The sequence below is a fragment of the Sarcophilus harrisii genome, chromosome 5, assembly GCF_902635505.1.
Source record: "Sarcophilus harrisii chromosome 5, mSarHar1.11, whole genome shotgun sequence".
In the NCBI taxonomy this organism is placed as follows: Eukaryota; Metazoa; Chordata; class Mammalia; order Dasyuromorphia; family Dasyuridae; genus Sarcophilus; species Sarcophilus harrisii.
The window spans coordinates 247,439,657-247,452,307 of NC_045430.1; the positions used below are offsets into that span (position 1 = coordinate 247,439,657).

The 12,651-nt window shown below is 36.9% G+C and overlaps 1 protein-coding gene across 7 annotated transcripts in view; it reads left to right on the forward strand.

The window, feature by feature from the left end:
- Positions 1 to 12,651, forward strand: part of ULK4 (unc-51 like kinase 4) — a 627,906-nt gene that overhangs the window by 147,944 nt on the left and 467,311 nt on the right. For all 7 annotated transcript variants that reach the window (XM_031940060.1, XM_031940061.1, XM_031940057.1 and 4 more), the window contains exon 20: positions 2,796 to 2,978. In XM_031940060.1, the coding sequence (XP_031795920.1) occupies positions 2,796 to 2,978 (183 nt within the window). The remainder of the gene's footprint in view (positions 1 to 2,795; positions 2,979 to 12,651) is intronic.

Here is a 12,651-nt window from a genome sequence, read left to right on the forward strand (position 1 = left end):
ATTTTAATTTTAGTTTCCAGATCCTTATTTCTGTCTCTTTCTAACCTGTTCTGTGGAATTTGTCCTCATTTCTACCTTCTGAGATGAAATTATGCTAAAAATGACTTATGGGCATTTCATCTCTAAAGATTGCAACTTTGGAATTTGGGCCTTTCCATTGTATTGTATTGTACTGTACTATATTGTATTGTGTTGTGTTGTGTTGTATTGGATATTTTATATTGTGTTATGTTGTATATATAGTATTGTCTAAATTTTTTGTATTGTGTTGTATTCAGCCCCCCCCCTTTTTTTTTTAAATAAATGGGCTCTATACAACTAATGGGTTCTATGCAACCAATGTGAGGCTATTTGGTGAGGAGGAAGTAGGGAGAGAAGTTACTTGTTGTGAAACAAGATTTCACTTGGAACAAGTAGATCTCACTGTGAATCCTGGTTCTGGCTCTGAACTGTGTGATCCGGGCCTTAACCAGATGAACTTCAGATTCTTCATGTGTAAAATGAGCATAACAATGCACTCTTCACCTCACAGGGGGTCAGCATAAAGCTTTCTTTTAATATGAACTATTTTTATTAGGTATTTACAGCCATTTGGATGAGTTACTTTATGAATCCACCTTGTCTCCGTTGTTCACCTTTACACACTTTCATTCTGGCCATTACACACTTTTCATTCTCACACATCTATATTTCTTTTCCTATTTCCATGGCTCCCAGCCTGGAAGGTCCTCCTTTGTCATCCCCACTTCTTAGAATCCCTGACCTCCTTCAAAGAACAGCTCAGTTTTGTCCCCCAATAGAAGAAAGTCGTTCTTGATCTTGGAACCCACTAGGTCCTCTTCATGCTTCCCCACCTCCATCTGCCCCCGGAAGTTACCTTGCATGTATTTTGTACATACTTCTATGTGTGCGGGTGTTGTTTCTCCATAGAATTTGAGGGTAGGGACTATTTCATTTGTCTTTTTTTTAATCTCTCTTCTCTAGAAAAATGCCTGGCATATAGTAGCATTTTGTTGACTAATTGATTTTAGGCCAAGGTCAGGGTTTTATTGTTCCTTCTATCAGTCCTTCCTTTCAAGTAAGAATATATGAGAAAGCATTTATTAAGTGAAAAGAATAGTGTTAAGTACTTGGGATATTCAGCATACCTTGGAGATATCGTGGATTTGGCTCTAGACCACTGCAATAAAGTGAATATTTCAGTAAAGCAAGTCAAACGGTTTTTGGTTTCCCAGTGCATATAAAAATTTTGTTTACACTATACTGTAGCCTATTGAGTGTGCGATAGTATTATGTCTGGAAAAAACCCTCAGTGCACCTCATTAAAAAATACTTTATTGCAAAAGAATGCTAATCATCATCTGAACCATCAGTGAAAGCCATAATCTTTACTGCTGAAGGATTTTGCTGCCGACAGATCAGGGTGGTGGCTGCTGAAGATTGAACTGGCTGTGGTGATTTCCTTCTCTCCCTCTCTCTCCCAAATAGCATTACCTGCAACTTGCAATAAAGTGCAATAACATGAGATATAGAAAAGCAAGACAGCCTGTTCCCAAGGAGCTCACATTCTGATGGGGGAAACAAGGGGCAACTCAAAGAGATTAGAGCCATGGTCCTTAGAGTGCAGTGGGGGCAAAGCTGAGGATAGTGGTAGTGTAATTTTTCTTTGGTAGTGTAATTTCCCACTGATAGAACCATTACCCATTTCCGATGAAAGTGCCAGGTTCTTTAGGAGCAAGAACTTTCTTTTCTAAACTTAGTGGCCCTAGCTACTGAGGAGGTGGGGGTTGGGGCAGCCCGAGAGCCACTTGACAGCGTGGTGTCTCTACCAAGGTCGATTCCCTGGATGGTGGCTGCTGAGGCTGAGTAGATGGGGGAGATCTTGGGCCCTGGGGCTCTGGGTTCGGGCTGTTTCCATCCATGTCAGAGAGGACACGGTGGTTGAGAGTGTGTGACTTGCCTGCCATGTGCTTCCTCCTGTCTGTCTCTCTGGGTGCCCTGATGCTTTTAGGTTGACTTGTGTATAGCAGTTGGCTGACAGATTCAGCTCAAACTGTTCCACCTGAACTGCAATCTGGCTGTTCTGTTCTCTAAATTCTTCCCAGCCCCTCCCTTAGTAAATCTTCCCTTCTAGGTTTTGGAGAAATTTTCTTCAGCAGCTTCCCCCTGCTTTCAAACTCTGATTGCCTCATTGCTGGTAGCAGTATGCACTTTTATTTATTTTTTTGGGGGGGTAGCTGCCTATGACAGTTACTCCAATCTGAAACAAATCATGTTTCTTTAGAAAGCCTCCTATTCCCCCTTCCTTTCTCTCCTCATCTTATTGTCAGCTTCATCTCAATCAGCATATTAGCATTTCTAATATCCACTTTTACATTTAAATAACTTTTGATTATAAATTGGGATTGTAGTTTAAATTGCAGGCGGAATATTCCACGTTTATTATAATAAATGCTTTAATAAAACTATAAATAATTCACTCAAAGTTTAGATTTCTCCCAGTACAGAAGGTTTGTGAATTAGCTATTTGTCTTAATACAAGGTTGAAATGATATCTAACATATTTAGTTAATAAATCAAAAAAATTGAATGCAAACTCTTTATTTCCTAATTTGAGAGTCGAGTTATTGCTTCATATAAAATTCATTAATTTCTTCCATCTTCCTTTTATAATAAAGGGAAGAGAGGAGGAACAAAATATGGCAACACTTGCTGCTTACCCAAGATAAATTTCACTTGGGGAACATGGTAATACAAATAGATTATCTAATAAAGCTGCTTTTCTGTCTGCCCAGGCTCTATGCAGGATCACGCGCCATTCCCCTAACGCTTTCCAGAATGTGATTGAAAAGGTGGGCCTGACTTCAGTCATCAACTCCTTGGCATCTGCCATCTGCAAAGTACAGCAGTACATGCTGACCTTGTTCACTGCCATGTTGTCGTGTGGAATTCACCTTCAGAGACTCATTCAAGAAAAGGTTGGATTTTTCATTTGCTCTACATTGCAAATTGCGTTCAAGTTTTGCTTTTTTGTTTTATTTTTTCCCTCTCCCTTTCTTTCTCCTTATGACTTTTACTTTTACCAGATCATAAGAGGTGAACATTTTCCACATATTCAACCTAAATTTTAGCATCTTTGCAATCCCATAAATTATTACTGGATGTGACCCCTGAGGACAAACAGAATAAGACTAATTCTCCTCTCCTTCATGATAACCTTTAAGATAAGTACAGACAGCTACCAATTTTCTCCTCCATTTTCTCTTCTCTCAATTAAACAACCTCAGGTCATACAACAAATCTTATGCAATGAAAGGTAAAACCTCTCACAGTCCTGGTCAGCTTCCTCTGGAACATTCTTCAGCATATCAGTGTTTAGTCTAAACCAGGGTACCAATAATTGAAAACAACATTAAAGCCCTAGTCATCTTCCCATTGTGCTGTTCTTTTTTTTTTCTGAAAAAGGCAAGGCCAGTTAATTTTATTTATTTATGTTTTTAAAAATAGCTTTTTATTTTCAAAATAAATGAGAAGATAATTTTCAACATTTACCCTTGCAAAAACCTTGTGCTCCAATTTTCCTTCATCCCTTCCCCTCACCCTCCTCCCCTAGACAGCAAGTAATTCAGTATCTATTGGATATGTGTAGTTCTTCTATACATATTTCCACATTTATTATACTGTACAAAAAATAATTAGATCAAAAAGGAAATAAAATGCGAAAGGGAAAAAAGCAAGCAAACAACAACAAAACAAGTGGAAAAAACTATGTTTTTCCAGACATTCGGTCCCAACAGTTCTTTCTCTTGATGTGAATTGCTCTCCCTATCACAAATCTATTGGAATTGGCCTGAATCACCTCCCTGTTGTAGAGTCAAGCCCATCAGAATTGATCCTCACATAATCTTGCTTTATTGGGTACAATGTTCTCTTAGTTCTATTTATTTCACTCAGTATCAGTTCATATAAATCTCTCCTGGCCTCTCTGAAATCATCCTGCTGATCATTTCTTATAGAACAATAATATTCCATAACATTCCTCTACTATAACTTATTCAGCCATTTTCCAACTGATGGGCATCCACTCAGTTTCCAGTTTCTTGCTACTACAAAAAGGTCTACCAGAAACATTTTTGCACATGTGTCTTTTCCCTTTTTTATGATCTTTTTAGGATAAAGGCCCAGTAGAAACACTGCTGGATCAAAGGATATGCACAGTTAGATAGGCTGTTGGGCATAGTTCTATATTGCTCTCCGGAATGGTTGAATCAGTTCACAACTCCACCAGCAATGAATTAGTGTTTCAGTGTTCCCACATCCCCTCCATTATCTTTTCCTGTCATCTTTGTCAATCTGAGAAGTGTGAGGTGGTATCTCAAAGTTGTCTTAATTTGCATTTCTCTGATCAAAAGTGATTTAAAGCATTTTCCATATGACTAGAAATGGCTTTAATTTCATCATCTGAAAAATTGTCTGTTCATATTGTTTGACCATTTATCAAATAGAGAATGCTTGTATTCTTATAAATTTGAGTCAGTTCTCTATATATTTTAGAAATAAAGGCCAGTTAATTTTAGCAAAACAATTTAAATCCTTGGAATCATAGAAAGCATAAAATTTTAAAGACAGAAGAGACTGAGTCCTGTTGATCAGGTTGAAAGGTTGTTTAAAATGTATTTCTTCAGTGAAGCTGTTTTTGTTCTGTATGCCCATTTTGGGGAGGGAAATATTTGGCAATAGCAATATTGTCCCTAGTGCTCCCATTGTCTGGTCTATATTTTTCTTTTGGTTTCCATCTCCTCTGTTACCAATAGTTTCTGGCCACCCAGATAATTTCTTGTTATTGTTTTTGGTTGGTTGGTTAGGGTTTTTTTTTTTTTGAGGCAATTGGGACTAAGTGACTCGTATAGAGTCACATAGGCAGTAAGTATCTGGGCCCAGATTTGAGCTCGGGTCCTCTTGACTCCAGGGCCAGTGCTCTCTTCATTGTGCCATCTATCTGCCCCCCAGATAGGCTTTTATGCTTCCTTCTCACCTCTCCTCGGAAAGACCCTGTCTGATACTCTCCTCATAACCTGGGAGGGGTTATTACAAAGTCTCCCACTGCATCCTGGTCCATTGTCAATCATCCTGACCCATGTCTGTCATCTGCACTCCCATAACTCTGGAGTAAGGCTGATGGCCCTGCCCAGCTCGGCCTCATTTAAATCCAAGTCACTAACAAGTCAAACCACCCCCTTCCAATGTCACTGGTCCTCTTTGAGAATGAAGATGAGCAATAAGCTGCCAACAACAAACATTTGGGAAATACTCCCTGTGCCAGAACCCATTTGGTTTCCATGACAACCCTTTGAAGCCCCACCTTACAGTTGGGGAAACTGAGATTCAGAGATTGGGACTCGTTCCTCGTGGTCCCAGGGAGGATATGGGCCCTGCCTTGAGCATCCTTTATGTACCGCTCTGCCGCCTTTCACACCCTAGTAGCTGTGATATTTCTGACCGCTTCGGCATGGACCTGGTAGTTTGTGGAGGTGGATGAATACCAAAGAGAAAGGGAGGAAACTTGGCTTCATCCTCCCTTTGCCCCTGAACTAGTTGGCCATGGAAAGCTAAGCTGTCACTGATTATCTCAAGACTGAGATGTGTTAAAAGGTGGAGGTAAGTGTAAATGATTCCAAATTTCCTTGATTGTATTCTACAAGTACCAATACAACATTACCATTTACAGCCTAAACTCCAACATTTGAATCCAACTGATTTTGATTTCTAAGTTCAAATATAGTCACGTATCTTATCATTGCATTCCTGACCTGATACATTCCATTATCATAAATAATTGTCAGTATTCTGTGTTTGTTGAACCTGTGGAAAAGCTATAGACTGGGATGAATCCTCTGTGAATTTGCTCCTATTTCCTTGTTAATAGATTTAATTTTATGAAGTGTAAGAAAGAGGCATTTCCTCCATACTTTGTATTTATTATTGTTACTAAAATTCTTCCAAAGTTCCTCCTTATTATCATGCTATCATTCTTACAATACTAGAAAAAAATCCCACTTCTTTTGTGCTCGAGATTTTTGGTAAGGGAAAGCATTTGTTTACTGTCAGTACAGATCAGGATCTGTTCCGTGAACAATTGAATAACTTACTGAAAGGAGAAAAGATAAAATCAACATACAGTTTTGTACATTCTTTATTATGGGTAAGCAAACTTACATATATTTTTAGAGAAATAAAATGTGCAATTTAATGTCCAAAATTTTATTTTGTTACTTTTTATTAATAATAATACTTTGAAGTATACTCATGGTTGGTGACAATAAACAGCCTTGCCTCTCAGTACGTAACCCTTCAGTCTTGCAGTTCATCTGGGATCTCTTTAATGGTGGGGGAGGATACCCTTCTCACGTGGTGCCATTTTGGTCTGTGCCCTTTGATTGATGTTTCTATGAAGATCTACTTCGTGTAGGCTGAACTTTCTAAGCCTAATGTTCTTGAACTTAACTTTTTTAAAGAGCATATTGAAAATTGTATTTCAATCCAGTTTGTAATCCTGTTTATTTTATTTTGTTTATGTAAGGATCTTATTCTGGGAAGGAGTTGCCAGGAGCTCTTGCTTGTGGGCCACATTGTGATCACCAGTGAAGCAATTAAGCTCTCAGTCCTACCTCTTAGTTCACTTTTTGGGTTATTCCAGTTGGGGCTGCCCTCTGACTTTTCTGATCATACATTTCCCAGGTGATGTCTTTTATGTCTGTCACATGAGGTGATGTGCTTCGGTCTACTTGTGTCCCACACGTGTCTCATTAGTGTTCTTGGGTTTGCCTCAATTTTTGATTTTTTCCAGATTCTGGTTGTACTGTTCATTGCAACTGTGTGATGTTATCAGAATCATATTGGTGTTATCAAGTCAAATTTTTAACTGTTAGAAAATAGGTCTTGATCATTCTAGACAATTTAGAAAAGCAGTCTAGCATGCTCTTTTCCTTCTCCAGTTCTGAGCCCAGGTATATGTGAACTGATGGTGTGGCCCAGTGGCCATTCCTGTTAGTTGCTAGCATAATCTGGACACTAAATGGCAAATTAACTTTTTAACAAATTAAGTCCTGTTTAATTTTCATACTTTAGCCCAATTATTCCTCAAGGCCATTTATGGGATGATAATTAAGAAAGAGAGCTTAATAACTAGAGCTAAATTTTGGAAATAGATAGTTCTGGAGGCAAAACAGCCAGTCTTTTCAGTTGGATAGCAGGAGCTGAATCATATAGCAGTTTACTGAAGTCCCAATGCTACAGGCCCATTGACTTGTTTTTTAGACTTAAACAAAGATCAGAAAATATAGGATCATTGGCCATACATGTTGTGGAGCAGAGTATTTTGGAAGTACTAAAAGCTTGTAGGTCCCTTGGCTGGGTTGTTCCTGAGAGCGTAGAATAATAACACTTTTGTTATTGTGATGGTTCAAGTTGTTTTTTGAGTGTTGTCCGATTCTTTATGATCCTCCTTGGGGTTTTCTCGGCAACTCCAAGGAGTAGTGTGCCATTTCTTTCTCTAGCTTGTTTTACAGATGAAAAAACTGAGATAAACAGGGTTAAATGACTTGCCCAGGCTCGCATAGCTAGGAAGTGTCTGAGGGCAGATTTGAACTATGAAAGATGAGTCTTCCTGACTCCAGACCCAGTATTCTATCCACTCTGCCATGAAGCTGCCCATAACAACACTCAGCACCCTTCGAAAGCAGCAATAGGATCATTCCAGATCTTTCTTCCAGAAGTGCAGCAAAACCCAGCCCTAACAAAAAGCATGAAGTCAAGAAGTAGGCTGGGAGAATGAGCCAACCAAGATGAATTCCACCATCAAAAAATCCTCTTATGACAATGGAGATCTTCAAGACACAGATCTGGAGGGAGAGAATGACTCCAAAACTTTTACAAGCAAGTTCTCAAAGAAAAACACAGTTTGTGTACAAGTTCAAGTAGAATTCCTGCAAGAGTTGAAGCAAGATTTTTTTAAAACTTAAAATGCTTTTATAAATTAGAGAGAGAAATGAAACTAGAGGAAAAATTTGGAACAGAAAGGTGAGTGATGGATAAAAAAATTGCAAAGGGAATCATACAAGAATGTCAAAGCCTTATTCAAGCAACAAACTCCTTGAAAATTAGGATCAAGTAGATCAAGTAGAAGCCAATGAATTAATTAGGCAATAAAAAAATCTTTTAAAAAACTTGAATTATCATAGACAAGTGGCATTTCAAAACCAATAGGTAACTGGCATAATGAGGGACTGGCACCAGGAGCTGTCCCCATGGGGAGTTGTAAATCTACTTCCCCAGACTCATCCCCATTGATTCATGCCCAGATGCTCATCTGATTATCTCTACCTCTACCTGAGATGATCCAGAGCCCTTTCCCACTTTGACCCTTGAATCCACTGCTCTCTTTCCAACATCTCATTTTTGGTAGAGACAATCTGTTCTGCCATTGATCTCCAAGGTCCTTGGGATCTTACTATCTGTCCTGATACTTTGCCTGCCAATTCTCAAATTATCATTCCACAATGCCTTATGCCCACATACATGGTGACCCTCTTAGAGAATAGGTTGTAAAGAAGATGAAAAAAGGCACTGCTAGAGTTTCTTCATCTAGAAGTTTTCTATTTTATTGAAATCTAAAGTTTACGTCACTGTCCTTCATATAATTGTAAAGAAAATAAATATTAGTAATTTTCATGGGCTGGGCACTGGCAGCTGGAGTGATTAGGAAGAGGCTTCATGTAGAAGATGGCACTTGAGTTATGTTTTGAAAAATACCAAATATTTTTCAGATATGCTAAAGCAGCAAATATATTCATTTAAAACAGTATATTTTATAGTCTTCTGTTTAGCAGAGTAGCCAGACTTAACTATTTATTACCTGTGTAACATTGGGTAAGTCATTGACTTCTTTCAACCTTTATTTTCCCATCTACAAAATGGGAACAATAATGCCTATGTAGGTACTATAGAGGGTTTAAGTATCAATTAGGTAAAATATAGAAAGCTTATCGCACATCTTAAAATGATATATAAACAGCAATTATTATGATTAGATGAAATATTATCAATTTCCTGGGAAGGTCTTTAGCAAGTATATCTTGGATTATGATAATATTTAGTACAATTTAAGTTTGCCTAAACTATATTATTACCCTCTGTAGGTAATCATCATAAGAGAATTTATTTTGAACTAGCTAATTTTTACTTTTAAATAAAGAATTTTTTAAACATAATGTGTAATACCCTGATTTTATCAGTGTTTTCAAATTCAAAAAGATCTGTTGAAAACTATATAGGTCCAAAGTACCATGGCTTAGAGTTGTATTAAATGCATGGTCACAGCCCCATCATTACTTCCTGTATAAATAAATTTAAGCCCTTTTAACTCTTCTGCTGTAACATCCAATAGCTTTATATGCAGAGAGGATCTTTGAAATCACTAACAAATTTATGTTTTCCTCGCTTTGTCTTACTCCTATCTTTTTAAGGTTATAAGATCACAGTAAGTTATTTTTAGAGATTATCACAAGTTACAGTTTTTAAAGTAAAGGTTTGATTTGAGTTAGGCTAGAAGCAGCTTTGATCATTGAAACTGAAGGTCTGGGTGGGAATTAGACACATACACAGACACATAGAATTGTGTAAATGAGAACATGATAGCATTCAAAAGGATCTTTTTTTTTTTCTTTTTTGGTTAATGTCTCATATCCTTACCTCATTTTAAAAAATTCTGGTCAAGGTTCATTTCTGGGGTCAAGGTTACTGAAAACCTTACTCTATGATTTGAAATAAAAAGTATTGATGGAAAATGTCTTTATGGAAGAAAAAAGAATTATATCTGTGAAAGGGATCGTCTTATTTGCCTTTTGGACTTCATTTTTTGTGTACTTTCTTTAGCTCATTTAAAAGTGTTGATCCCTGGAGAAATTTCAGCATTGCATTTTTTGTCAGGAGTGCCTTCTAAAGGTACAGCGAGGTCTTATTTTGCAGTATTCTCTCCACAGCTTCCAGGGCTACTGGTGATGATTGGGGTGGTGGCAGGTGAATAAAACTCCTATCTGGAAGTAGACAGATCATTTGCAGGTGGCTGTGAACCTGGCTTGGATGTATAAGAGCCAAACAAGAGAGTCATGGATTGGGATAAGCTGTGCCTTTGCACATGAAAGTGGTGTCCCTCTTGGAGGTGAAGAAACTGGGGGGCTTCTTTCCTTGCTTTATCATGGGGACGGGGGTGGTGCTCAGGGTTTTTGATTTAGTTCCTAGTACCTCCACATATACAAACATTGAAAATTTTTGAGGAGAATTGTATCATCAGGATCTGCCCAGTCCTGTATTGCTTGTTTTCTGAAGAATATCTGGAGTTTGGGGGGGATTTGGTAATCCAACACTTTTTTTTGTCTAGGTTCATGTCATTTAGAAGTTGAGTGAAAGAAAAAAACGGTTCCAATAGTTACATTTGCCAATGTGATTTTTCCTTAAGCTAATGAAATTGATATATACCTAGTTTATAATAGGCAAGGAGAGAATGAGCATGACTGAGCATGGAAAAAATCAAGTGTTGGGTTTAGAGTATTCTTTAGTATTACCACCAGAATTGGAAGAGAGTACAAAAAACAGCTAAAGTTCAACACTATCGCATAAATCTTTCAAAAAGAAATATTTTGGCAATAATAATAAACTAGAATAATAAACTAGAAAGAGTAAAGAAGTGAAAAAATGATCTAATTGATGGGTTATACATATTCCGAGAATCAGATCTCTGTGTTGTTCATCTGGGTCAGTATTCCCTTGCTGTAAGGTATAATTTTTTTTTTTTTTTTTTTTGGAATAAGGCCTGAAGAAAATTTCTCTTGTGAGACCTTTTTTGACCCTTTCCTAATGTTCACAAAATGTTTCATCCTTGGGAGCTCCGTTCAAATTAAAGCTCCTTATGCTTGGCCTGAGGCAAAAGAGGATTTTGAAGGAAAAAGTTTGAAGTTAATTGGACAACCTGTTATTGAGTAATAAGGCTTAAAAAAATAGCTTTTTTTCATTTTTTTTGTAAAGTTCCCCAACCAGTCTTCCTCCCACCCCTGAATAGGATTTAGAAGATGCTGTTCTAAGAAATTCAAACAATTATATACCAACTCTCAACAAGAACTTTGGCCTTTGTGGTTTAACACAATTTACTTTACCAATGGAAACAAATATTCTAAGGGCAGATGTCTATTACCTTTATACAGTTTTTGATAAAAGTTGTTGATGCCATTGTGGCTTATTTACAGGAATAGTAATTTATCCAGAGTTTTAAATGATACAGTCCATTGACATCATTATCTTGAATGACTAGGTCATGGAGACACTTTTTGAGGTAGTATTTTGAATGGATCTGTTGCTTTCAAGCTGAAAATTTAGTGTAGAGATCCACAATGAATTTCCATTCATATATCTTCTCTATGATCATTGGTTTTTATTTCTATTTAGTTAATCTATTTAGCCTATTTAGATAATACTTGGAAATTTTAAAAATATTTTCTGAGCAATAAAAAAGCTCTTCCTAAAAATATTTAATATCACTCATATTTAATGTGCAAATGAAAGTCACTGGCATAGATAAAATGCTGTGAAAGTTAAAATACTTAAGCATTTATATGAAATCAGAGACAAAATATGCATTCACTTATGTACCTGAAAGAAGGAAATTAAATTATAAAAACAAAATCAGATTCTGTAGTTTAATGTTTTGTTTTTTTTTAAAATCCGAATTAATAAAGACATGTTTTGCATGAGACATTTTACTTACAAAATGGACCAAAGTTCTTTAACGAAAGTGTAACCCAAGAACATTTTTATATTCAATCAGGACATTCATTATTTTCCCTTTTAAATGTCTACAGGAACTATGTCAAAGTAGTTGCCCTCATGCATTTCTCATTGTTTTTCCTTGGGGCCATTATCAGTTGATGGCCAGACTGGGCTCATTGAATTTTAGCTGTGCCAGCAAGTCAGAAGCAGATCAATTCTCCCTCTTGAGATTTGCAAGAGATCAATTTGCAGTTCTTTGCTTCGTTAGTTTAAATTTATTTAATATTTCTCTTTTAAAACATATTGACTGGAGGAATATTTTCATCAATTGGTCCCTTTCTGAGAGTGAAATAATCCTTTGTTGTGAAACTAGTTGTGTTGGACACTTATCTTTTGGAAATATGTAAATTAGTAGTATCTGTAATGTTTTGTAGTCATTCTCTTTACGTTGGATAAAAAGAACTAATAATGCAAAGAAGTAATAAAAATGCCTCCTATACTGTCATTAAGAATTCAGTTTGGAACATCTAACTGCCAGACATAAACATTTAAGCATTGAGCCCTGTAAAGTATTGAATACTTCGACCAGAACTAGAAATATAAGGGGCTTTTTGCATTATCATCTGAGGATGGGTATAGATTAGGTACACTAAAAAATTGGCAAAAGAAAATAAAAAATTCACATCAAAACTGAACACATGGAAGATTGCAGATTCAAGTGGACTGAGGGTATGGATTACCTATTCTCTAAAGCAGAGATTTTTTAACCTTTTCCATGTTTTCAAGCCCTTTTCACAGTATCTATCTGGGGAAGCCTAAGAACCCCTTCTT